Source organism: Nesoenas mayeri (assembly GCF_963082525.1).
Source record: "Nesoenas mayeri genome assembly, chromosome: 2".
Lineage (NCBI taxonomy): Eukaryota > Metazoa > Chordata > Aves > Columbiformes > Columbidae > Nesoenas > Nesoenas mayeri.
The window spans coordinates 122,977,502-123,003,024 of NC_137543.1; the positions used below are offsets into that span (position 1 = coordinate 122,977,502).

Below are 25,523 nucleotides of genomic sequence, written 5' to 3' on the forward strand. Positions count from 1 at the left end.
ATTAATTTCCTATTTAAATTAACCATTTATTTATTGATTGTACAGGAAAAATACTCAACATTGTAGGCATTTTATTCTTAACATGTTAGTATCTTACTTGAATTTGCTAATTTTATTTTATTTTGTTAATAATTTGCTTCCAAAAGTAATCATGTGAAAATTTAAAAAATAAAATTAGTGCCCCCCCTCCAGAAAAGTTGCACGTTTATTGTAGGAAACTGGTGTAAAACTTCTGTTTTGCAGAAATGCTTTTGTTTGTGACCTCTCTTAAAAATTACTTTTTTTATCAGTTGGCAGCAAAACTATATTGGGAAACCATGGCATACCATTTAAAAGTTACATATTCTTAGTGAAATATTTTGGGGAATTAAGCTGCTTTTGTGTTTTGCCTTTTTCAGAAAAGAAAAGAAGTAATTTTTGTCCCCTCTGAAAAAGAGAAAACATCTAAACTCTTCCACCTCATCTACAATATAGTAGAAGATAGTTATACACGGATTTCCAGTAATAATGAAAAGATCAGTGGCTGGGAAACAGGTGTTTGGAAGGCAGAGTCTATCTGGAGAAAGATTGAAACAGACTGGAAAATGGTAAGGATGACAATTACTGAAAACATAAAATCTACCCTGAAAGTATGATAACTCCAATAAGACAGAAAACCCTTGGCAATGTTTGGCATCAAAACCTCTCTTGATGCCTCTAGAATTTAGCTGATGTTAGTAAATGTTACAGCTAAGCTTCAGGTAAGATTGTCAAATAATTTAAGAAGTTGGAGATAAATTTAGCTTGTCTTTCAGAAAGGATGACTAAATTATCTGCAGGTAGGTAAAATCCTCACTAAAGGAGGATAAAATTGCTTCCTTCTTACGCTTTTGGGCAAGCACACAATACCGGTTTATGGAAAAGCAGTGCTTCTCGCCAGATGTTTTTGTTTTGTTTTGGAGAATAACTTTATAGTGTATGATATCTGCTTGACACACGGCCAAAAAAAGAAATTGTCATCCTAAATATTACAGTTCCATCTGCAAGAAGGCAAAAAGGTGTCAGTTATCCAGATTATTGTATACGCTTTCCATCTGTCAGGACACTGAGCAGCAGAAGAGTCGTATGCTCTAAATCCAAGAAGAGAACGGATGCCTGTAAGATGGGAAGGGGTCATTTACCAGCAAACAGCTTTTTCTGCAACAGCTACCTACTGAGGAACTGAGCATTCCTGTCATGGACTATGGCACGTTGTTGCTTTGTTCCCTTGTCATTTCACTAGTCTGGAAGGTCTCTGGCCAAATATTCTTCTAGCTTAGGCAATGCTTTGCTTCCCATTGATGAAAAATGGAGCTAAGTATATAACTGTCTTGTGAGCTTTTTTTATGCTGGGTCTAGATGTAACTGACTTGCAAAATGCAGTGGGGGAATATCTTGAAGGGCTTATTCTACGTAAAAGAGAAAGAAAAAGGGAAGAAACTGGAGAATAATATAAAAGATATTACAACGTGGTAGTCTAATAGGAAAAGAGAGCTAACAAAAACTCAGAATCGCGGACAACTGTTCTCTGCTTCCGTAGAATCTGCTAAAAATCTGACAGCACATTGTATCTTCAAGTCTCTTGTGATCAGTCACCCTCACTTTTGCAAGAAACCTACCGTCTTTGCACTGAAACCAATTATGAGTCTGCTGTTCTGCTCAACTCTACTAATCAGATAAAGCAGGGAGGGACCAATCTGTAAGACCAGGAAGAAAGGCTTTACTGTTTTATTCAATAGCAGCTCAGTTTTTCTAGATAAAGCACGATAGGATGGCCTAGAGAAATTAGGAGCTACAGATCCAGGTATATGTCAGACCTGTGCGTAAGGCCTTCTAGTTCTACAGGAATAGCATCCTGCAGAACGTCTGCATGAATCTAAAATTACTTTTTGTCAGGGTTGTTTGTATTATGGGAGACAGCAGAGGGAAGGATTTGGGGTTTGCATGTTCTTTTTGTAACACCTCTAGTAGATCTGCAAGGTACGGATTTGGAATTTGATCCAGCAGCTAAGAAACTTACCAGCCAAAGAAGCCTTCACAGAAATAGTTTGTTTTTTTTCGTTTAGTATGTCATGAATGGAAAGGAATTTAAATGCAAAAGCCACAGTAAAGTTAACTATAGGTGTTAATGTTAGCTGAGGAGCAACACAAAAGAACAATCAGTTATGTATTGTCTTTGCATTGTCGTTGATCAAAATGATTCAAATAGATAAGCATCTTGGCCAATCTGACAGTAGACATCTCCATTGTATTTGTGTATTTTCACTATTCAGTGTCACTTAATGGTGCAAAACAGGTACAAAACAGAAATTTAATCAGATTACCCAGAGATAACTTGGCAACCAGGGCTTGAACAAGCAGACCACAGTAGGTAGTAATAAAAAATGTAAGAACTTGTAGATCTGAAATTTGTGGGTTTCTAAAAGCTTCTTTTCCAGAAGAATTACATCATTGGAAGAGAATTCAAATGAGTTTTTTTCCAGAATTCAGACTTTTTAAAAATAGTACTGAAAATAGAGTAGCCAGGTACGAAAGTTAGAAGACAGTCAAAAAGACACAAAAGGGAGCTATAACTTCTGTTTTTCTGATTAAATGCTTGTATATTATGATGGAAGATGAGACAGGCTAATGTTTTAGTTTTTATTTCTAAAAGCCTATGTTTAGTGCACCTTGATCAAGTAGTAATTAATGGAGTGTTTTGGCTTCCTTAGTCAAATATGGCAATTCGCTAGGATCTGATCAAGGGAAATCTCTTGCTAGAACTAGCTGAGGTACTTAAAAAAATATGTGGAGATCGGCACTTTCATGAACATTTAAGATTATATTCACATGAAAGCAGGTTAAATTGTTATGTTTACATAGGTAATTTTCAGTGTAACACCTCACACCTTTGGGGTTTTTCAGCTTTCTTAAACATGAGAATTAACATTTTTATGCCTGGTGCATAGTAACACTAAATTTCTGTTTTATAACCTGTCAATGACATTTCTATATTAGGGTGACACCTTTAGTAAAACAAACTACTGTGCTTTATTATAATTCAGTGTTGTTCCTTCCAGATTAACAACTAAAGAGCTATCTAAATCCATTCAGTATGACATTAATCAGAAGCCTGGACATAAGAGAATTTTGATAAGTTTTCTTAACTAAAGATTCTGAAAGGGTCGTGGCAGTTTTGACTCTTTAATCTATAATGTCTGTTATCTTGGTTTGCTGATAGAAGATGGTAGACTTGAAAGGATCATCAGATGCTCATTACAAAATTCTTATGGGGGTTCATAGTAACATTAATGAATGTTAACGTATGAGTTTTACTGTCCAGCCAGATGAAATTTAGAGCGGGGTTAGGACTACATTAAATTACACAAATCTCTAACAGTTCAAACAATGTTTATACAGGGTTTGTATACAGCTAGCATGTATGATTTGCTTTAACCAAGACATATCAAATCCTGGAGAAGCAGTGTGCAGCCAGCAGCCACATCTGAAGAATCTAAAATACTGATACACAGTTCTCTTCATCAGCAATACTGAAGAATTAAATGAAAAACCAAAGTGTGTGGGCCTGTGCATTTACATAAAAATCAGAAGTCTGCTTCTTTATTTAAATAATAAACTTAGATATTTTTGTGGCTTAAACTTTACCAATCATGTTGAAATAGATTAGTGTTCCCTAGTGAAGGACTATGTACATGTACAATTACCTGAGGAACAGACTTATGGATTCAAAAAGAGATTATATACAAAATTTTACAATGTAGAGTTCTAAAGGTTCAGCGGCTTCATAAAAAATGAAAATGTGTTATCTTAAGATTTTATGTCCTTGTTACAATGATTAATTAAATGTCAAAAACTTGAGATGATCAAACACATGCTGTCTTCCTTCCATTTAGGTTTATTTAGCCCGGAAAGAGGGCTCATCCTCTGCTTCCATCAGCTGGAAGTTTGAGTGCAAGTCAGTTGGTCTAAAAATAGATAACATTTCTGTTAGGACAAGCAGTCAGACATTTCAGAGTGGAAGAATAAAGTGGAGGCTTTGCTCTCCAACAGCAGAAATTGCTCTGATAGGAGGTAAGTATGGCGTTTAAATAATGAATTATATCGCGCAGCAAAGGTGTAACTGGAAATAAATAGTTTATATGGAGAGTGTGAATCCTGTGCAAATACTAAAAATGAAATGCAAATGCAGTTTTATTAGCATACACACACCTACCTGCAACAGAGCAGGGTAAGCAAGAACTGGACACAAGGTACTTGTGTGTTTTACCAGCAAGGACAGGTGCTTCTGTGTGCGGTGGCTTCAACCTTGACTAGGTCCTCTGAGCCCGAGCACTAAACAAATGATAACTGAGAATTTGCAGCTGGGTTTTGGTTTGGTTTGGTTTTGTTGGTTGGTTGGTTTATGCATTTTGTGTTTCGGTTTGGTTTTTTGTGCTGGTGGTTTGTGGGTTTTTTTGGTAGTTGTTTTGTTTTGTTTTTTCCTCCTGCCAGTCACTGACAGATGAATTTGAGTAGTTGCAACCCAAGATAGTTAATCATTACAACTTAGTCTTTTTAACATACATTCTAGCACTATATGCTATCTGCAGCAGTGGCTTACTTAATTATATTTTCTTCCAACAGACAAAAATCTTTGCTCCTATTCAGATTTTTCTGGTGCAACAGAAGTTACGTTGGAAGCAATACTAAGTGGAGGGGACGGTGAAAATGCATGGCAACACACACAGCTATTTAGAGAGAGCTTAACAGGATGTGGAGAAAATTGCTTGGAGATAATTATAAAGCTCAGTGACCTCTGAGAACCTGAACTGAAGAGATGTTCTTTGGATTTCTAGAAGATGTTATACCATGGATACAACATGAAGATTTGCTTGGCAGTTCCCGTTCGTCCTGCTGGCATTTTATTTCCTGTTTCGCTGCTTCTACTTAGTCAACTTGAAACTGCACATGTATTGAATAGGTAAACATCACAATGAAAACCTCTTCGCTTTAAAAACAAACGCAAAAATTAAGGGATTGAACCATTAAATACCCTTTTTAAAAATTTATGATTAAAAGGAAACTGTTTTTAGAAAGCTAAACATCATCGTAAAAGCACAGAGCAATTGTAATTGATTTTAATTTGTAGTTTTGTGTTTGGCTTGCTGTTTTTTTTTTTTTTTCTTATAATCTGTTCCTTGGAAAAACAGTTTTAATTCCATTTTCCAATTACAACAGATGCTTGTGATGATTTTAAAATATTTTAAAGAATAATAGAAGACTTAAACATTTTAAGAGAAAAATATGATTTTATGTAATAACCAGAAGAACTGAAATTATGATAAATATTGAAACAATCTTAAAATGATCTTGTTATATATCTAAGTATTAAACTTCTGTTTAATACCTAGAAATGTTTGGAAATATGATGGTGTGCTAGGAAAATAAACTTATTTTGAAAGGAGTGTTAATTATGTACTTAAAATCGTCATGGTCTGTGATATGAAACCAAGACTTAAAATTGAGCAAGAACATCAGAATTTTTTCTATGAACAAATAGCTTATTCATTGTTAATACTTTTTAATTACATACATTAAAACTTGCCCATTTTTAAAGAAGACTTATTAAATGTGTAGGTTGAAAACAGTTTTTAAGCTATTGTCTTGAGTTACTTTAAATGCTTTTCTCAAATTTAATGTAAAAGTAGATGCAGTTTTTCTGTTTCTTAATGCAGTGTTCAAATTTCTTTGCATTGACTATAATAAAAACTGCCACCCAGGAGATGTCAGATGTAGCAGTACTGTGAATAAAGTGAATGTTCAGATTAGATATTCTTTATCAAAGAATTTGAGGAGGGCTGTGGCTGGATTGTACAAGAAATTTTCTATTTTAGAGGTATAATGCAAAGTTCAAACTACAGTTTTATTTAAAAATGAGTGAGAATTAGGGATGATGTTATCAAGATCAGTGTTTTTAAAGCTTTTTCTGTCTTTTTCTAACCCTTCCAACCACTGTATTGATATGAAATTATTGTCAAAAATAATTTGTTATTTCAATGTAAATGTTTGCTGACTTTTCAGCAAATCTAAGCAAATATAACACTATTCAGATTTTATTAGGAAACTGCATACACACTGTGAGCGTAGACATCAAAATTATACCACAGGTATCTTAAATTGTAGTAGATTATGGCAGCTCAGGAGTGACAGAATGATGTATGATAGATTATATACTTTAATTCAGAATGAAAACTGGTGGTTTATGAGGGAGATTAGAAAGAGTCTTACTTCCTTAATACAGAACAACGTAGTGACAGGGAAATGTATGGAAGGGTGTTTACCCACATTTGACTAACACAAAGTGAATTTGCCAGTCTCCGTTCAAAATTCCTCCTGTATTTCATTTCAGCTAAATGCCACTGCTGAAATTTTGAGTGGGAACCCAACGGAAAAGTATTTAGACTAATCTGTAGACTATGTTGGAAGAAAATAGGCAAAAAAAAAAAACACCCTTAGTGTGACACCAATCAACAAAAATGTTTCCGTTTGATGATTTTGCTAGTTGAAAAAGATACTGCTTTGAGACAAATTATTTCTTGTGTTGTAGTACATAAAATAGAAGAGTATAAGGAATTGCAAAACAGCTTAACTGCATTTGCTAATTTGAAAGCAGGAGACAGAAAAATTTTAAAAGTAGTAGTAGAGAAGTCGGGGTTTGTTTTGTTTTGGGTTTTTTTTTTTTTTTTTTTACAGTTTTGGTCATAATCTCTGGGAGAAGAGTAATAGCTGCAGATAACTTAATAAAATCATCCGCTCAAATAGCCGAGTAGTCGGAGTTCATTATTTAAATGTTTGAATTAATTAAAAAGACTGAAAAATGCCTCCCCAATCTAACTAATCAGTAAGTACTTCTATATTTCTAAGATCACATGCGATGAATCAAAGTGCTTATTTTAGGGAAGAATTAATGAATAAAAACCTCAGACTGAACAGACCTAATCTGAAAAAGTTAAATGGAACTCCTTCAGATGTCTTTTGGAGTATCCTGTAAACAGTGAACATTTTGAATTCCTTCATGTGTAAACTGCTTTAAAGGCACTGATTTTTCTCTATTGATCTCTGGTTTAGTACAACTCTTAATATTTTTTTTATTTTTTTAAACCAGAGATAGTTGCTTAATAATAATAATTTAGAGTATTATATGGTGCAATGATCTATGCTGCAATGTGCTCTAAAAGTACGAGTATTAAGTTAGGCTGCTGATGATACGATACATACTGGTTGAGTCTTATTAATAAGCGTTGATGAGGGCATATGTAATTTAAAGCCAGTACTTACTTGGCTGCTTAGAAGTTTGAGGAGGGGATATTAAATGTGGAAAGAAAAACATTATTGCCTAGAAATGTATGGCTTAATGTCAATATAGGTAAAACCAGCTACGTTTTCTAGGAATCAGTTTCGTTTGGTGTATTTTAAATTATTATTGGCAGTCCCCTGTGCCATGGGTGCCTTCCAAAGCTGCACTGGGATGTAACAGTGGAATCCTTTTCAATCAAATTTTATATCAATATTATACTATCCAATTAATGGTTGCAAATTAGAATCATACAATGTCCTGAGTTGTAAGGGACCCACATGGATCATCAAATCCAACTTCTGTCCCTACATAGGACAACCCCTACATAGGACAACCCCTACATAGGACAACCCCTACATAGGACAACCCCTACATAGGACAACCCCACAGCTCACACCATGTGTCTGAGGGCATTGTCCAGTCTGTTCTTTAACACTGCCAGGCTTGGGGCTGAGCTAATTTTGGAGTGTGTGGTTTCCAGCATCTCGGTGTGGGAGGCTGTGCACAGAATTCCTCAAAATATTTGTTGTACTGTGCTGTTGTCCCTCTACAGTTGATCACACAGCTGTTTATTTCTTCATATCCTGTTTTGACTTTGAATGATGTATGCAGAATAGCAACCACTATTGGCAACCCACAAAACTGTAGTAGTAATTTCCTATACCCCAGGAAGGTCCTGGGAAGATATATCTTTAAAACATGCGAAGGAAATCCCTTGTAGGCAGTGTTGAGAGAAAGCACGGGTATACAGGGATCAAGCAAACTTCAGTATAAATTATATGCTTGCGCTGAGAAGTAGGTAATGAAGACTATTTCATCTGCTCCTGTGTAATGATCTGTTGCCTTTACTCATCAGTTATCCACAGAAGATTTTTCGCATATAGTGGCATAGATGTTAGATATAATCCCTATTATGTGCTACATTAGGAAATGTAGAACATGAAACATGAAGAATGTTTGTCTCTATAGCACAGTGGAATGAAAACAGATGGTAGCAGCACATATGGCTGCCAGAAGCTGGGAACACCCATTTGCAGAGTTCTTGCAGCTCAAAACAAAACAAGCCAAAACAAAGGAACTCCAAGGGGGGCAGAGATTGTTCCAGGCAGATATCAGGATATCTGATATTTCCACGCCCACACTCCCCACCTCTTTACCTTTGGTTGCTTAAGCTAGAAATGGAAGTATGCTACCAGTTAAGAGTTTGATATACCTTCATAGTATTTGTCAAAACTTAGTACAGACATTATTTAAAGTAAACCTCTAATTTCAATGATAGGTTCAAACTCGTGGTTTTTGGACAGAATTTAAGATTTTACCACTGTTCTGTAAGCAATTCAGCAACTTAAAAATGTGTCAGTGTTGAAGGAACTTCGATGTTGTTGCTTCAAATCATATGGAGGCTCAAGCAAAATACAGACAGATGACTTACATAAACACAGTTGGTGGAAGAGACCTAGATCCTATCTATACTTCGAATATTTTTTTAAAGTTACCATTATTGTAAATAGTTCAGCTTACTTTGTGCTAGCTCTGAAGGTTTTTTTATGGAGTACTATCCTTACCATCAGTGCTTTATGCCTTGTAGCTCATGGCCTCTTGAAACAGCCATCAGTGATATTATGTTTACCAATTGCAGATCACATGGTGTTGTCAATGTGGGTAGAATGTAAGACTAATAGCACTAATATCTGGGATAAGATTATGTGCTTTTTGCTTATCTTGAATATTTAACCCAACCAGAAGGATAGGAGATCTTTAGCAGGTTTTTATTGTCTTTTTCCCCGAAATTGTTAATTTTGAGACTTCTCATCCTATAATAAGACACTTAGAAATGGCTAAGTAATAGGCCAAGGTCAAACAGCCTCAAGTATGTGTATTTTAGAGGTACATGTATTGTGAAATGTGTAAGGGTCTAAGTGAGAACTGCTTGTCTGAGTAAGAGGTTTTTTCCTTTGTTTAGATTTTCATGTTTATTCTTGGGCTTCGTTGTTTTTATAGTAAGCTTTGTAATTAGGCTATTAACTTCATATATGATTAGCCTGCTTCAGTTTTTGCGGTATTATCTTTTCATACACATTTCCATCTAATTTAAAATACATTTTAACTTGCTTTTAATTTATATAGAGGATTGCAACTGTATGGTAAATATACTATGACAAAAATTAGGTTAGTTTCTTTTATTAGGCAAGAGCGGACAAAAGGGATAGATTAAAATTATTCAGACTTAGTGGGGGGAACAAAAAAAAAAGGCAGTAGTAATTAAAACTGATGACACCCAGAAACCAACAAAAAATACCAGGACTTAATAAAATTTAATGGGGAAAGAAAATGTAATGGACTACATATGGTCATGCTGGCAAAAGTAACTTCCATGATTGGCCCTGTTTTTGAGACCATTTTCTTTGTCTCATATTTAGGTCATTGAAAATTTTCAGTAGAAGAAAAATACTTAGAACATTGAACAGCTTTTTTGAAAAGCAGTCTAAGACTTCAGGAATATCCATTTTAAAACATCATTTATTTTTACTAGTCTCAGCTATAGAAACAACTTTAAGATTAAGAACAGGCTCCTATTGCTTGATACAGCTTTGTTCCTTTTTTGTTCTAGTGAATAATCTGAGTCTTTGATTTTTTGGAAAAAGTGTGTTTAGTGATATATTATAACCAAGAGTTTTAAGAGCACAGTATCTGTTATGACTGTGAGACTTCAGTGTCGTTGAGCACCTACAGAGACTTGAAGGGCTGAGTCTAAGGACTGGCTGGCCATGACCTTCTGTTAGAGATCTTATAAATGGGGGGAAAAGATTTTTTCACTATCCATCTTAAATGTAGTGTTTCAGTGTATGTTCTGTCCATTTGATCTTTTATTACATAGTGCTATGTGCTATTTCATATCCTTGGAACTGCAATAATATGGTGTTTGTCTCCCGTATCCTTGAAGTCCCAGGGGAACATACTTCCCCCCGCCCCAAAAATCAACTAGCAACTTACCCCTATCACAATCAGGAGGAAATGCTGGACTTACTTGAGATAAGCACTTTGGATAACAATATACAGACTCCCTTGTGAAACAGTCATAAGGAAACCAGCTGATGTAAGAAAATGAAGACATCCAAGAGAAATGTTTAAGCAAACTCTTAGTAAAGTGGGTGGAATAGTTGATCGCAGCCTCTTAGAGCAGATGGAAACAGCAGCAAAGTACAGAATGGAAAGAGACTGGCTTCTTCCTTCTGCATTACCATTGCGATGAGAAGGATAAAAGGTAATTAATATATCTGTGTTCTTGCTTGCATTATATCAAAAGTCAAAATAACATAGTTAAACTGCAGCAGTTTTTGCTTTTAGCCAAAGCATAAGGGAAATATATGGGATATTAAAAACAAAGTTCCCCACTGGAAAAAAGATGTAAAACTTTATTGGCCAAAAGGGAGATGCCTGTTTGTGGACTGCATCAAGAATTCTGGAGCTGTTCTGGTTTGATTTAGTAAGAAGCATGCCCCAAACTGGTTTTGATTTGAGTGTTTTCTTTTGTTCAATTATTTGGGTAGGTGTTTCTGCCCAAATATACTTACTGATTTCCATGATGTTAGCAATGATGGTTTCAAAGAAAATAGACCCCAAAAGATTAAAATAACAGATTGGAATTAAAAAAACAAAATCTCCACAATGGAGGTAACAACATAAACAGAAAGTGTTAGAGGCTGTGGTTTGATTTTTACACTTGAGGATAGAAAAAAATAAGGTAGTGTTAATGCTGATAAAGTAATGTAAAATTTGCATCATTTGGGGGTTTATTTAATAAACTAAGCTAATTGTTTCATTTTTTAATAAATCTTCTTTTAGAGGAAGTATTATGACCATGTAACCTTACAAAGGCAACCAGTGCCTTAAGTAAGTTCTTCCTCAAGTGTCAGAACTAGGTATGAACTGCCTTTATAAGAAGTTGTCTCAGCCCCTGACAATGTTGTTCATGGTATCAGTTATTTCTCTACTTCAGAATCAGTGTTTGATAATTATTATTTTTTTTTAATAAATCCATTTGGTTTTTTTTAACAAGGTTGAGAACCCAGGGTTCACATTCAGTGCAAGGGACATTGCAATTTTTCTTGACTATGTGTGATGACTAGCTATGTTCTGCAGCTTTATTTTATAGTTTTGTTTCATATTTTTAAAGCTTGCCAGTAATTCATATTTGTACACTAGCATATTGCTGAAAAAGAATTAATGAATGACAGAAAGATATGAAGAAATGGGCATTCGTCCAGTCCCAAGATATAAATAAACTTCTGAAGACACAAGAAGATTTACGTTCATTTCTGGCCCACAGAAACAAAATCCATTGTAGGAAGCAGACATTGAAAAGAAACGAGCACTTGCCAGAATACATTTACCTTTTTTACATTTTTGTTGCATTTATTTCACATACAGGACTGATTACCAGTCAATGTGATGAAATTTGGCCCCTTGCAAATATTGAGTGGAAAATACAAAGTCCATTCATGAACAGAGCATGGAGACAACATGTGTGTTAGTGAAAGAGTGGTTGAAAGATTGGGAGTATGGAAAAAGACAAAAGGAAATAATATAATTCATTTTTAAGGAATAGGAGATTTACTGGCACATGATTACAAATTCAGTGGAAATCAACTAGAACCTAGTCCAAGAACTGAACACAAAATCTGTAACTGGGGTATATTTTGTAGACTAAGTTGTATGGAAGAGGCACTCCAGTCATGTAAGTGTTGCTTGTGAGCCAAGCAGGGGTGACCACTAGCTGTACTCATCAGTGGATTTTGTATTTAATATGTATTAGAATGAGAAAAACAGCACTGCAACCTGGGTTTAGTTGTATTAGTACTAAGATGGATGTATTCTACAGTGTAGCATAATGAGATGCTTTGGCCATCTTTTGGAAGGTTTTAGATTTAACCAAACCCTTCCCTGGCAGCCTTTCTACAAATGCAGTTGTTCATTTCATTAGCATGTGGTATCAGCTGCCTCCTAGGGTAACCCTCCCTCTCACCTTCACTGTTTAAAGCCCTTCCAAATTCCCCTTCTTTGAAAACTAGTGGTTTTCATCCTTCCAAGCAGTCTCTGCAGTGGAGATCAAGGCAACAAGTAAATCATAAGTAAGGTCTGGAGGTTTCCACACCACCCCTGGGTTCTGCCTTGCTTCCTGTGTACTCCAGCCCCGTACAGCCACGCTGCACCCATGGTGGCTGCTGTTCCTTCTTCAGTGAGCGGTGGGAGAAGGCAAGCCATGAAGATGACAGTAGGATAGTCTGCTGAGTGAGTTCCTTGGATGTTGTCCTCTGGATCTGCCACAGCCTTCATTGTTGGGAGATATTTTCTACCTCCTTGTACCATTTTCAATTCCTACCTGCTTTTTTCTCACCCTCACACCCGTGGCATGTTCACAGGACAACTGAATCCACAGCTTGTTATCATTCCAGTATCATGCCCCTCAGTAATCATCCCTCATTCTGGTGCCTCCTCTGTTCACAGCATCATTGTGGTTCCCAGCAGCATTACTGCCCACCAACCAGAGCCCACTGCTGGTAACACAGGCTGTTCCTCACATCTTTTTGAGACTCATTGTCACCCAGTAGCCTGAAAGGTGAAGGGAGGTGGTGGAAGGGCCCACAAAGCAGGAGGAAGTGAAGCAGCAGCCATTCCAAAAGGCCATTAGGACCAGCTTTAGAAACTGATGTTTTAGTATGTTTATGCATATAGTTCAAAAGGCCAATGATGCTCCTGACTGAATTAAATCAGCAGATTCTACTTCTTGGGAAAATTGTTCCTCACACCTCGTAGAAACATTACAGGAGAACCACTGTAGAAATTGCACTGGAAACCCAAAGAACTGCATAAAGCTTTATATAGTATGTTTGCATGCTATGCTACAGTTATATGTTGTAAAGGTATGAATGTTGCTAAACTTTCAATTTAACTCCAAAAGATGACCCAAACACTGAATTGAGAACAATATTTTTTTTTTTTTAATTTTGTGTCTTTTTGCAGGATTAACCATTGCTTTTTATAATCTGCAAAGACCTCTGGAAGTGAAAATGCAAAAGCACAGCATCCACCCCATTAACATCCTAATTCATCTAAAGGGAATTTTAAAAGCAGTTTAATCTATTATATTATTTGCATCTTCCTGCTACTGTTGCAGAACTTGTTTAGCAAGTTGTGTTCCTGGCGTGGGCAGCAACCCTGGAGGAACACCAGCCTTACTGTTCATGGGATATCCCATCATGAACAGCATGGGAGTAGCATAGATCAAGGGCAGGATGGCAGGCTTTGCTGTACTTCAACAATAACTGCTGGAAAAGAAAGGGTTGTTGTTTGCTGTTGTTCCAATTTGAAAGGTGTGGAAAAATTTAAATTGTGTTCTGAGAATTAAATGACATGACAAACAATACATATGTAATTGATCCCTGAAAAGTTAGCTATTTTGTGACTTTAATAATTTGTGTTTTCAGTCTTTATGCTAGCATGCTCTTTCATCATCATTGCTCATGCCCCACAGATCTGCGTCTGGAATGTTTTAAAATAAATTCTAGAAAATAAGGTTAGAAAACCTGAGGAATGCACGTGCATGGCTTTGGAAACTAAGAAATGCCTTTTCAATAAATTAAGGGTAAGATGTAAAGTAAAAAAGGAGCTTGTATGCTTCCTTATCATGAGTCACAAGAGATAAATGAACTCAGGAGAATAATGTCATGTTCCTTGGAATGTATGATATGTCTCAAAAGGTACAGGAACATAGAAGAACCTGTAAAAGTACCTGTGTCTTTGGGTAAAGACCTAACTTCACTACTTTTAGAACTCATTAACAAGATAAATGGGATTCTGATACTTAGTGTCAAATAAAGTTTCCAAAAATACTAGAAAAGATACTATGATGCATTTTCTAAGAGGAAGTAAAATGTTCAATGGGACTGAGACTGATAACTGTGTTGCAAATTTCTGGATAACGTGTATTGCCTTTTCATGAAAACCTGACAAATTCATAACATGCACTACTGGGAAATAAGAGAATGCGAGCAGTAGTAACAGCCAAGGTAAAAGAAACCGCACTACTTCCAGATAAATTGAAAGAGCTACTCCCACTCTTCAAAGGCTTTCCGGTATAAAAGCTTCCAGCAGAAGAGCACATGTGGAATAAAAAAACCTCAGTAAAAACCAACTAACTGAAAAAAGAAGGTGAGTTGTTACAACAATTCTATAGGAGAACAGTAACAACTTTGGCATGAGCTTAATGTGAGACAAGAAAATGTGTTCCTTTTAGCTGTTACGTAAGAGTACAATGTTTCACTAAGTTGTTCTTTGCAAAATTAGTTTTAAAAGAATGTAGGGTGTGATTGTTGTGCAACAGTTAATGGATTTGTTACTAAAATAGATATGCTGACTTTTTTCATGCTTAGGTCTGTCAGTAAGCAGTACTATAAAACATACAGTGTGTTTTCTTTAGATTCTTTGCTTCATAGTTTGCAAGGAATGTAGGAATATTCTAAAAGAAATGCATAGGTGAAGAAAAATTTACTGTACTATAAGTCAAATGCGTAGTAGATTTCAAAAAGAAATGTATAAAATAATGAGGGCTACTGCTTTCTTATTTTGAGGATTAAAAAACTACAGGGATATATATATATATATATATACACCAAACCAAGTTACTTTTAACAGGTCATGTAGAAGAAAAACTTTTTCTGGAACATTTAAGTGAATTCACTAAGTATTAAAGTGCATATATTCAGAATAATTCAAAAGGTTGTTTTCCTCCCTTACAGGTGACAGCCAGGAATCCCAAATCTTAGAAAGAAATGCTGTGATCAGGATTCGACTTTCTGAGGTGCCAGAAAAGGAGACACGCTCTTGGAAGCCATATTGGGCTGAAGATGACCTAGACTGAGATTCCCAAATTCTAATACATGTGTTCTGTAGCAAAGCGCTGCCTAAATAACTCCTGAGTAATCAAACACATTGTCCTGGCCAATACTGAAAGCTGTTGCCACTGCAACTTCTGCTACCTCTACCATCAGTGTCTACACTCCTAGTGAGCAACATGTACATAAGAACCACTGATCTGGATGATTTTTCTTCATCTAAAGATTGAGGTAATCTTGCTTTTCTTCAAGAAAAACAGGATGGCGTTAAGGAGCATGAAGAATCAACACAGGTAAATGGGAGCAATATAAACTAAGTGGTGGAAAGAGAAGATAAGCGTTGTTAGTTGGGTAAAAATAGAACAGAAGACCATGACCTAAGCATAAAAACAGGTTTCCTTTGTTGCATTTGATACTTTATTTACCCATTCTCCTAAGAAATATGGCAAGAATAAACTGCTAAGCAGAAGCACCTCTATTCCAACAAGTAAGAGGACAGCTGCATGATATCTTGGAAACATTCAAGACCCAGAAACAGCAAAGTGTTAAACGATCTAGAGGGGTAACAAAATATTCTCTTAATGCATTTCTTATCATCTTTGCTTAATATTAATATCTAATGAAAATAGAAATAGGTTTCTTGAAGCAGAGACTTGGGCATGAATTCTAGAAATTCTTCTAAAATAAATATTTGTAAAGCACTGCACAGAGAGCAGCTCAAGCTGGGTGCCTCTGGAAGAGGGACATTGAGCAAAGAAAACTCTGGGCAATTACACCCTTACGATCTAAGCTTCCCACCCCTCGCATATCAGTTCGGGCCAATTGTAAAATTTGAGTGTAGGGTCTTCCCATTCTTCATTGGATCTCTTCAGTTTTGTCAGACAGACTGTTTCTTATCTCCATGGGTTCAGCTTTTACTGACCAAACTGGATGTCAGTTCTAGGTCCTGTCCATCAGTTGCTATTTCGCACCTGCAGCTGGGGAGAAAAATAAGTCCTCAGCAATAACGAAAACATTCTTCTGTTTCTTGTTGTCTTTTGGATGCACCATTCCATTATTTTACTTATCCCTAGGGATGCAGCTCCTGTTGACAATCAAAAAGTCCCATATGTTCTTGCTTCAACAGATGCTGGGGCCTTTCTAGGAAGAAAGTTCCAAAGTTCACAGCTTGTGGCCTGAGAAAACTTAGTTACTTCTGCTAAGTAAGTTTCCTATAAGCAGTTTCTAAACAAGTCCTGTAAGAGGCAGTATATCAAATAATTCAATAAGCTGAGGGAGGCTATTCCCTAACAAAGAAGCAGCTAGCAGTGATCACTTTTAAACACTGCTTGTCTAATCTTCCCAGCTGTTGAATTGCACAACTTGTATTGAAATAAATTGAACTGCTGCTGCTGAGCTCTGTTACAAGTCAGGCTACCTGAGAAATTGTGAACTGTAAGTTCAGATAGTGCTTACATTTAAGACTAAGTAGGTAGCTGAGTCTTGTGTACATTTTATCTGTTCAGTAGTACAATTCTCTTAAAAAAAAATCAAGTATGCATCTCATTTTTGTAATCACTTTCTCAAAGACTTCTACAAAAATTATTCTCAAAAGCCTAAGAATTGTCTGCTGACACAAGTAATCTGAAACAATGCATTGAGCAAATGGGATTTTTAGTAAACAGGTTGCTGGAAAGATAAACAACTTAAGTCAGCTAAAAATAATATTCACAAATACAATATTATTGTATAATCTTCCTTTTCTAAACTGCTTTGTAATGGTCAGAAGCACATAGTAAGCACATTCCCTGTGCTTTGGGCTATAAAACAGTAATTTAAATTCTAGGGCATCTAGTACCAAATCAAAAACATCATGGTCTAGTGATTCAAAGCACTGAGCCAGTATAAACTCAAGCTGCCAGTACGAATTTGCTCAAAGAAGTTGTTAAGTAATGTGTTGGGTAGGTAACTTCAAACTGTCTGGCTTTCTGTGGTTCTGCTGTTCTGTACCTGACTGCAACCTTCATAGTTAGCCCAGGTTTTTGGTTTTGGTCATTCCTTCCTTTTGTCTTCCCTGCTTTCTGTGCTCAGATATATTATAGTCCATCGACGTCCTCACATGTGTCTAACACTAGCCCTCTTTCAGTTGGATGTTTGCAGGACATTCACTCAACTCTTTTTTTTATCTTTGCCTCAGATCTTCAGTTATCCAAGTATTAGAGAACTTCAGGCCTCCTTCTATTTTCCCCTTTGACCTCAGCATAAACTATGTGGATGCATAGGCCACATCATAATGACATGCTCTACCTCAGTGGCTCTAAGTGGAGGCTATACCATCTGCTTCTCTCAGGTCTTCTCTGAGATTTTCCTCTTCTTGGATTACCACAAGAACCACACAACTCAATTTTGAGAAAGGAAATGAAAGTGCACATCCTGACCTAGTTGTCATCGATTCCAGCCAAAACTGGTGGTAAAATGATCCTATGCAGTAAAGCTTGTCAGTACAGTGGTTCCAGCCAAGAGCAGTGGGCAGTCCAGGTGCAGCACCCTGGGGTCCCCACTGCTAACTGTGGGACTTCTGCTAGACTTGTCCCCCAGCAACACCCCATCAGCAGCACACACAGCCTGCCCTGCTGGAAAGTCCTCCACACCTTGGCAGTGGCACAGCAGTTAACAGGTTATTTACAGGGGAGTAATTGGAGGGTAAACAGACTTTAACCAGTCCAACCCCTATGCCAAACTGTCACAAAGTGGCACGTTATTCTTGGAGGATAAAGGTGGAAATGGCAACCTGACAATGAGCTGGTGTTTTTCAAGACATCATTTGTGGAACAGTCTGAGTCCAGGAACAACTACTGACGAACATGCACAGGTCACATCAGGCAGATGCATAAGTCCTGGACGCAGTTCAGATGAGAATGTCAGGCAGTGCAGTGACAGTGTGCAACCTCAGAAAACTGCTACCCTGTATGCTTGCTGGTTCAGCAATGTTGTTTGAAATACAGTGATGTAGATATGCATGACCCAGCTAAACTGATATCATTAGATGATACAGAAATGGGTAGACTTTTCTTGATTGCCTTGGAACCATGGCCTGAAGTTAATTCAGAATCATGGAAGTACAGGTATGCCAATAACTGTCATGTTGTACTACCATAATTCAACTCAAAAATTTGATCAGTTATTTCACAATTACTTTAATGAATTACAGTGAAATATTAAGGTGTGGTAGAATATGAAAATTACTGTCTTACAAATGTAAATATTTCTTTATTAAAATACATAAAGTTTGTTTATCCTTTATTACAACTATATGCAATGTGGAATGTATAGTGTAATGGGTATCACCTCAGTTTCTTAAATATTTTAGGTCAAAATTGCAAATTGCACTTTTTTCTGTGTAGTTTACAGAAAACTGAGAGCTGTGATCACTCATTTAGGTGAGTGTATCTGAATATGTTGTGAGTAGATAAATGTACATAGTTTCACAAGGCAAGTTTTATGCACTTTTAAGTCTGATTCCAGGAAAGCCACAAAGAAAGAGAAGGTTTTATTAAACAGCAAGTAAACTAGAACCAGCAAATAACTTACAATAGATGAGAAGTTTGTACATACTAAGTATAGAAATATTTAAAGATCATACATACAGCTGTCTTATTGCTAAAATAATTAAACACAAAGTAATGTTACAATATTTTGCTTAGTAAAACCAATGAAATATTGAAACCAGTAGTGAAGCCAGTTCAAGTAGACAATTGTTTTGAAAATCCATAGGATACTTGTATTTATATTATGGTCTCCAACTATGAGAACAAGCAGTTCTCCAATGAATTGAAATAGGAATTTTGTGTATATCATCTCAACGGGATTATTAATTTAAAATGTCACACAGTAAGTGTAAAGTATTTGACATAAACTGATAGTACATGATTGGAGCAGGTGGTGTCCAGCAGAGAAATCCCACTCGTGTCAAAATGTTATGCTGCTGGAATTTGATTCGTGCTTAAATTTAATTCCATGTTTGTTTTAGAAGGAATCACTTGAAACATAATTAGCAGTCTTGTTTCACTTCTTCACCTCCAACCTCCATGGAGGCAGCTGCCTGTAGTCTCATAAGAACTTTGTCACACAATCCTACATGGCAAAGAATGCAACCATTCAACATACACTTATTAAGGATAAAACCAATATAAACAGTAAGCCAATAACACGCCATGCAGGTAGCACAGTATATGATGAGAATTAAATTAAAAGCAACTTGGACTAAGTAATTTCAAAGAAGACTAAAGAAAACACTTAGAGGAATGTCAGCCTTTCCTCCTATATTTACTGCAGCATGACACAAAGGCTGAACATGTCTGACCATGCACATGCCAAGATCAGCAACTGCCAAGAAGAAACTCCCTCTGTCTTTCTCTAATGCGTGTAGAATTAGCCGTCTTCAAGCTAGATCGCTATCTCCTACTTGGCTGAGGATAAATGAGTGCAAAGGCATACTTCCCACACTAAGAACAGCCTGTTTACTAAACAGCTGGAGCTATCAAGAATGTAGTAAAGGAATGTTTGTGACTTGTTCTCCTTCTGCTGTACTCATTAATGGTCCTTTACCAACGCAAAAAGCTTTGAACAGATGCACTCACGCTGTTTTCTCAGGTTCTCCTAATATTCATTGTAGCAGCCCTGGTTCAGTATACACGATTAATTTTCCAGGTCCTTCATACAAAATTGGAAGCTGAAAAACAAACAACTCAACCAAACAAACAGACAAAAAAGCCCAAACAAAACAACAACAACAAAACCCGAAAAACCTGAAACAACCAAAAACATTCTAATCAGCAAGCCCAAAACTCTGAAGCACTAGGCAGAGCCCTGCAAGTGTTACCCTCTTCTTGCTCTGCAAGAAACGCTCTTTCTTATCTTGCCAAAGTAGAAGAAAAAACAGCCTACAGCTCAGAGGTACATGGTAGCTGCAATAAAACTGGTCTGGAACAGATAACTTACTGTCCCTTCTAGGCAGATGCCATTATTTTCCATAATCCCTGTGCAGCACTCAGATATTAGTTTAATAGGTTCCTTAGAAACTGGCAGAGTAAAATTATGCTAAATAAGCAATATTTATTAGAAATTCTTCTGATCCTTCCCTTGAGGGATAATTGAACGTTACAACTGACTCCTCAAAAGCTGCTGCTCTATTTCCAATCTCTTTACTTGTTAGGGAAAGCATTTTGCAAAAGGAAAAACCTTTAAATTATTACTATTCAGTAGAAATTATTCTGTTCAGATACCAATTTGTCTACCACCTCCAATGCAGTGCTCCTACTAATTCCTCCTTTTGTGACTTTACACTGGGAATAATTTAAGGAGTGGAACAGGCTGGACTAGGTAGGTCTTTTGCGTTTCACACAGCAAAATGAAAATTACTAATTGAGAAGCTGCATGTCATGAAACATTTTTGTTAAGCTTGTCAAAAATCTGTGACTGTAATATTTATAGTCATGTATATTCTATTTTTGGTTGGAAGTATCTTTAACTGTAAATATTTTTCATGCTCATACCCAAAATAACATTAATTTTTAGGTTTCATATGCACACCATGTAGACGGCAAGCTACGCCACAGGATTTTTTTTTTTCAAAACAGCAAGTATTTTAGAACAGGGTTGTGTAATGTGTACAGAAGAGAGTGCTTTGTTATGTGACAAGTGCTTTGTTATAAGACAACGTATGACTGATCAAAAGAAGACTCAACACGGTGATGCTTCAAAGCATTCCTAAAGGCAGCAGAATAAAGTTCTGTGAGATCAGGAACTCCCCGGGCCGAGCACCGCGGCCCAGAAGAGGGCAGTGGTTTATAAACACTCTCCCGCCTGGAGGACCGGGACTTTAATCCTGTCCAAACCGCCGCAGGGCGCAGCGCAGGGGGCGGTTATGGAGCTGGCGGAAAGGGGGCAGCCGACCCCCGTGCCCCTAAAAGGCCTGTCCTACCTACAGCATCACCTCTTCTCCGGCCGCGTACCGCAGCATCCACCTGACAGCCCCCAGAAAGGCGGCAGCCGTGCCTTGCCTACCCTCAGCGCTCGCCTCCCACAGCGTGTCCCTGCGAAGGCGCGTTCCCCGCGGGAAAGCGCGTCGTGTCCTTCCCCGCGGGCGCGGGGTGGGCAGGGCGGCCCGGGCCGTATCGGTCGTTCCTCTCACTGCCGCCCCGCCCCAACCGTTACGCCTTCCCTCGCGCCGCCCCTCCCCCGCGGCGCGCGGCAGCGCCCCCGCGCGGCGGCACGGCTGCCTCCCTGTTGCCACCCGCAGTGACGTACGGCGCGGCCGTGCTCCTTACGCTTCTCCGATTGGCCGGTGTCCCCTCGCAGCTTACCCGCCCTCGGCGCGTGATTGGCGGGTCGGCTCGGGGACAGGACGCGGGGGGAGGGGAGGGCGGCCCGGGCCGGCTGCGCTCGGAGGCGGCCGCGACGCGGGTGCCGGACGGGGGCAGCGCACTTATTGTCTGAGAGCGGGGTCCCGGCGGTAGCGGTTCAGGGCGCGGGGAAGAGGCGGGAGAGCAGCACCGGGCACCGGGACGGAGCGGAAGGAGGAGGGGAAGGAGGGCCGGGCCAGCTCCGGGTGTCAGCGGGCGGTGTGTGCGTGCGTGAGTGTGTGTGTGTGTGTGTGTGAGGGGAGCGGGGGGGGCGGGGGCTGCGCGGGTGCGCGCGTGCGGGTGCGCGCGCGGGGAGGGAAGGTGGGGGAAGGGACGAGGGGGAGATTTTATTATTAATCTATTTTCCGGGCCTTTGTGGCTGTTGGCGGGGGGAGGGCCCGAGGGTGAGGAGGAGGAGGAGGAGAAGCAGCAGCAGAAGGGGAAGGCGGCAACGCTACAGCGGCGATAGCGGCGGCTGTTGTTGCCGCCGCCGCGAGGTGAAGGGACCGGCAGTCTCTTTAAACTAGCGAGAGCCGCAGGCCCGGCTGGGCCCGCCCGCCCGCTGCCTCCCGGCCTCGAGTTTGAGCGCGGGCGGCGGAAAGACGCTTTTGTGCGGACGGCGCGGCCCCTCGGCTACCCTTCCCTTCCCTTCCCTTCCCTTCCTCGGCCCTTCCCCGCCGAGCGCTTGCCTTCCCTCACGGGGCTGCGGGAGCCCTCCATCATTTTCCTTCGCTTCAGTCTGCGCTCCCCAGCATGAACTAGCAGCCGGGCCGAAGGGGGCGGGGAGCTCTCGGTGTCGGGGTGTCTCTGTGTGTGTGTGTGAGGGCGGGCGAGGGGCTGCGGGGGTTCCCGGGCCCGCGCGGCGCCTGAAGGGCCGGGGCGAAGCGAAGGGCGCTGTGCTGTACAGCGAGCCTTGGTGTCGGGCCTCTCGGTTGCCTCCTTGCGCCTTCGCTTCGGCTGAGGAGAAACGGACAGAAAATGGCAAAGTCTGGAGGAGGAGGCGGCGGCGGCGGTGGTGGCGGCGGCAGCGGGGGACTGACTTGGGTGGTAAGTTGTGGGCTTGCGTTTTGTTGTTTGTAGGCTTTGTTTTGATTTTTGTTATTGTTATTTTTTCTTTTTGCCTCCCTTTTGTGTGTATAGAAAGAGCGCGGGTTGGCTTTTAAACGAGGAAGAAACTGACGGCTGGCGTGAAGGGGGAAGCGTTGTAGAGTCGGGGGCCGGGGTGCCCGGAGAGGGAGACACACTTTGGGCTTGGGGTGGGTGGTAGCAGGTGGGCAGCTTGCAGCTGTGGGGGGCTCGTCAGGATGCTCAGGACTGCAGGGAAAAAGTCTGTGAGCAAACAGGTAGGAAGGAGCCTTCAGTCGTTGGGGGGGAGTGGGTGTGTCAGGGGGGTCTGTATTGAAGTCACGGTCCTCCAAAGTGAAATGTGGACTGTCTGTAGTTCCCTGGAAGACCCAGTTACTGCCTTTTGGTGCTATTGCTAAGTCTTTGCAGGCTGCCAAAGCGACTATGTGTTCATCTCAACTTCTTTCTCAGCTGTCTGAGAAGACAATACCTGAAGTTCTTAAGCTTCAGAGATGGGTAACAGGGAGGCTTTAGGAAATATCGAAGGGCTGGAGCTGTGTGCTTCCTGTTATATCTTGGCATTAACCTTTGTTATCTTCCAAAAGTTATAACTCTGCTACAGGGCCAAGAAGGTTTTTTTTTTGTTTTTTGGTTTTTTTCCTGGTTTTTCATGGATTCGTCAGAAGTAGTAAGATTTGAGAGGGTATAGATGATAACTGACTCTTGAACTGGTGAATCATTTTGAGCCTCTTTGAAGCCCTTTGAGAGGACTTGGCTCACAGTGCAGAGGGATGCTGTCCTTGGCTGTAGTAATAGTGGATGCTCTCTGGATTTGACAACACCTGGGGAAGGAGGAGCGAAGATGACCTGAAGGGGTCTGGTTCAGCCAATCAATAACTTCTCTGCCTTTCTGTTGCTCAGTGTAGTGTTCAAAAGAGGGTAACTTCTTTAATGTTTAAGCAGAAGGCTATCTTGGTAGATAGATGGTGAGGTAGATGCATCTTTAATCAGATGCGTATGCTTTACAGAGTTTGGAACTTTTCAGAAGTCTTATTAAAGAGAATGGTAGCAAATGTGTTGTGTCTTTCTACATCTTTGAACTGTGGGAAAAGGATGTGAATAGCATTACTGAGGTGTACAAATCCTGTGTGTTCTGATGGTGGATTATTTCTGTGGCTCTAATTACTGCATTTTATGTTGGTAATTTTCTTTTTCATTTTAAGAAGCTGGCAGCATGGAAAGGTATATAAAAATGAACAAGTTTCTGGGTGTGCCACTGGAAGTTAGACAGTTTAGATATGGAAACAACCTAAGTGAAAATTATTCTCCTTTCCTCCCTGCAATGCTACATGATCTTTATCAGCTGTAGTCTTTGGATAGCTCTTCAGAAATAAGATTTTTTACAGGCTAGGTTGGACCAAGCAATTGAAAGGTTTACAGCTCATATAGAAAACTGCAGAATGAAGTGTGAAACTCGCCGAGTAGGCATTTTAATTTAACATATTCTTAAATGTAATGGGGGCAAAAGTATGGTGAGTCAACACTTTCCTACAACTGCAAGTAATCAAACTTTTTTTTCTATAAAAGCAGTAAAAATTAAAGTGTTTTTGTAATCTCAGAGTAGCTGTAGGAAAATAATTAGATTTTAGTTAAAACTGTATTTATTTTTTTTTCCCAGAAAACAGTAGGATATTTTTTCTGTCTCTCACATGCCTTTTAAATGTTGAAAGTAGAACTTTTGAGCCAATTCATAAAGTAAAACCTGTTCAATGTCAGCTGTAGAACACCATAATACAAAAGAACAATATTGTTGTGGCACCAGAATGGATGGGGCAGTAACTAGTGACTGGTTTAGTGTGCCAGACCCAAAAAAATGTTGGTTCAGGCAATGGTTCATGGGTAGATATCATATGCTGGCACTGAAGATGAGAGAGGTACAGAACTAGGAAACGGTAATAGTTTTAGTCACTGGTTTTAATCTGCTTGCCATAGATCTGCTACATATGCAACTGTTTGCTATTTGGTTGTAAGTTGTTTTGTAACTATCTTGATTTTTTTTTTTTTTTAATTAGTGTGTTGAAACTATTAGGATGCTTACTTTCTGAGTAATGCATTTTGTATTGTTAGTGGTTCATTTTTAAGACCATGATTTAAACAAGTGAAGAATAACAGAAGTAAGTAAAGTTTAAAATATGAGGAAACATTTAAAACTTACTGGCATGTTAAATTATGCTTCAAACTAGTAAATCCTATCTATGTAACCTGGTGCTTGCTCTTAATAAAGAGTCATATGTAAAATTTTAGCTTTGGTTGTGATGTAAAAAGCATGCTTCTTCATCAGTTCAACTAACTAGGGAATAATTACATGCCATTATGAAAAAGGGTACTTCATGCAGTAGAGAATATATCTTGAAGTGAATTTCATAGTGAGAACATCACATGAGCACCAGGTGATACCTACTTTTAACACAAACAGCAAGTCATCTGTATTTTCAGCTACCTCTAACAGAACTTAAAGAGATGTAACTAGCAATGGTTAGCAGCTGGTAAGTAGGCATAATTACCAGTGATGGGAACACATGAGACTATATCAATTGAAAATGTTTATTGGGAAAATAATTTAGTGTTATTTAACTGAAAAGAAACCAAGATAACCTCTACTATTTATTTTTTTTGAGGAGCACTTTTTTGTATGTGGTTGCTGGGGTTTTTTTTGTTTGTTTGTTTTTTGTTTTTTGGTTTTTTTTTTTTTTGTTTTTAAATCAACTTGCAGCTCCCCACTGTAGTAGCTGGTAGAAGGTAGATTTTTGACCAACAGATTGATAT

The 25,523-nt window shown here is 38.8% G+C and overlaps 2 protein-coding genes and 1 long non-coding RNA gene across 8 annotated transcripts in view; 2 read left to right on the forward strand and 1 right to left on the reverse strand.

Moving 5' to 3' along the window:
• The window catches only part of NGLY1 (N-glycanase 1), a 29,710-nt gene extending 18,657 nt beyond the window's left edge, over positions 1-11,053 (forward strand). Inside the window, exons 10-13 of one of the 5 annotated variants that reach the window (XR_013921730.1) lie at positions 399-587; positions 3,912-4,089; positions 4,642-6,898; positions 10,299-11,053. Coding sequence is in view for 4 of the 5 variants with exons in the window: in XM_080338671.1 (XP_080194797.1) it covers positions 399-587; positions 3,912-4,089; positions 4,642-4,817 (543 nt within the window). In the remaining variant the exon portion in view is untranslated. Of the gene's footprint in view, positions 1-398; positions 588-1,013; positions 1,946-3,911; positions 4,090-4,207; positions 8,481-10,298 lie in introns of those variants that run through there. The other 4 variants (XM_080338671.1, XM_080338669.1, XM_080338670.1 and 1 more) reach the window with 4 other exon arrangements.
• Positions 11,054-18,932: 7,879 nt separating this feature from the next.
• Positions 18,933-21,408, reverse strand: LOC308037987. The gene is made up of 3 exons (XR_013921867.1): positions 21,295-21,408; positions 19,869-19,960; positions 18,933-19,362 (listed from the first exon to the last, which is right to left on the reverse strand). It is a non-coding gene; the product is annotated as an uncharacterized lncRNA (long non-coding RNA).
• Positions 21,409-22,019: 611 nt separating this feature from the next.
• TOP2B (DNA topoisomerase II beta) overlaps positions 22,020-25,523 on the forward strand; it is a 62,983-nt gene continuing 59,479 nt past the window's right edge. For both annotated transcript variants that reach the window (XM_080339429.1, XM_080339430.1), the window contains exon 1: positions 22,020-22,679. In XM_080339429.1, coding sequence (XP_080195555.1) covers positions 22,611-22,679 — 69 coding nt within the window. In that variant the 5' untranslated portion in view covers positions 22,020-22,610. The remainder of the gene's footprint in view (positions 22,680-25,523) is intronic.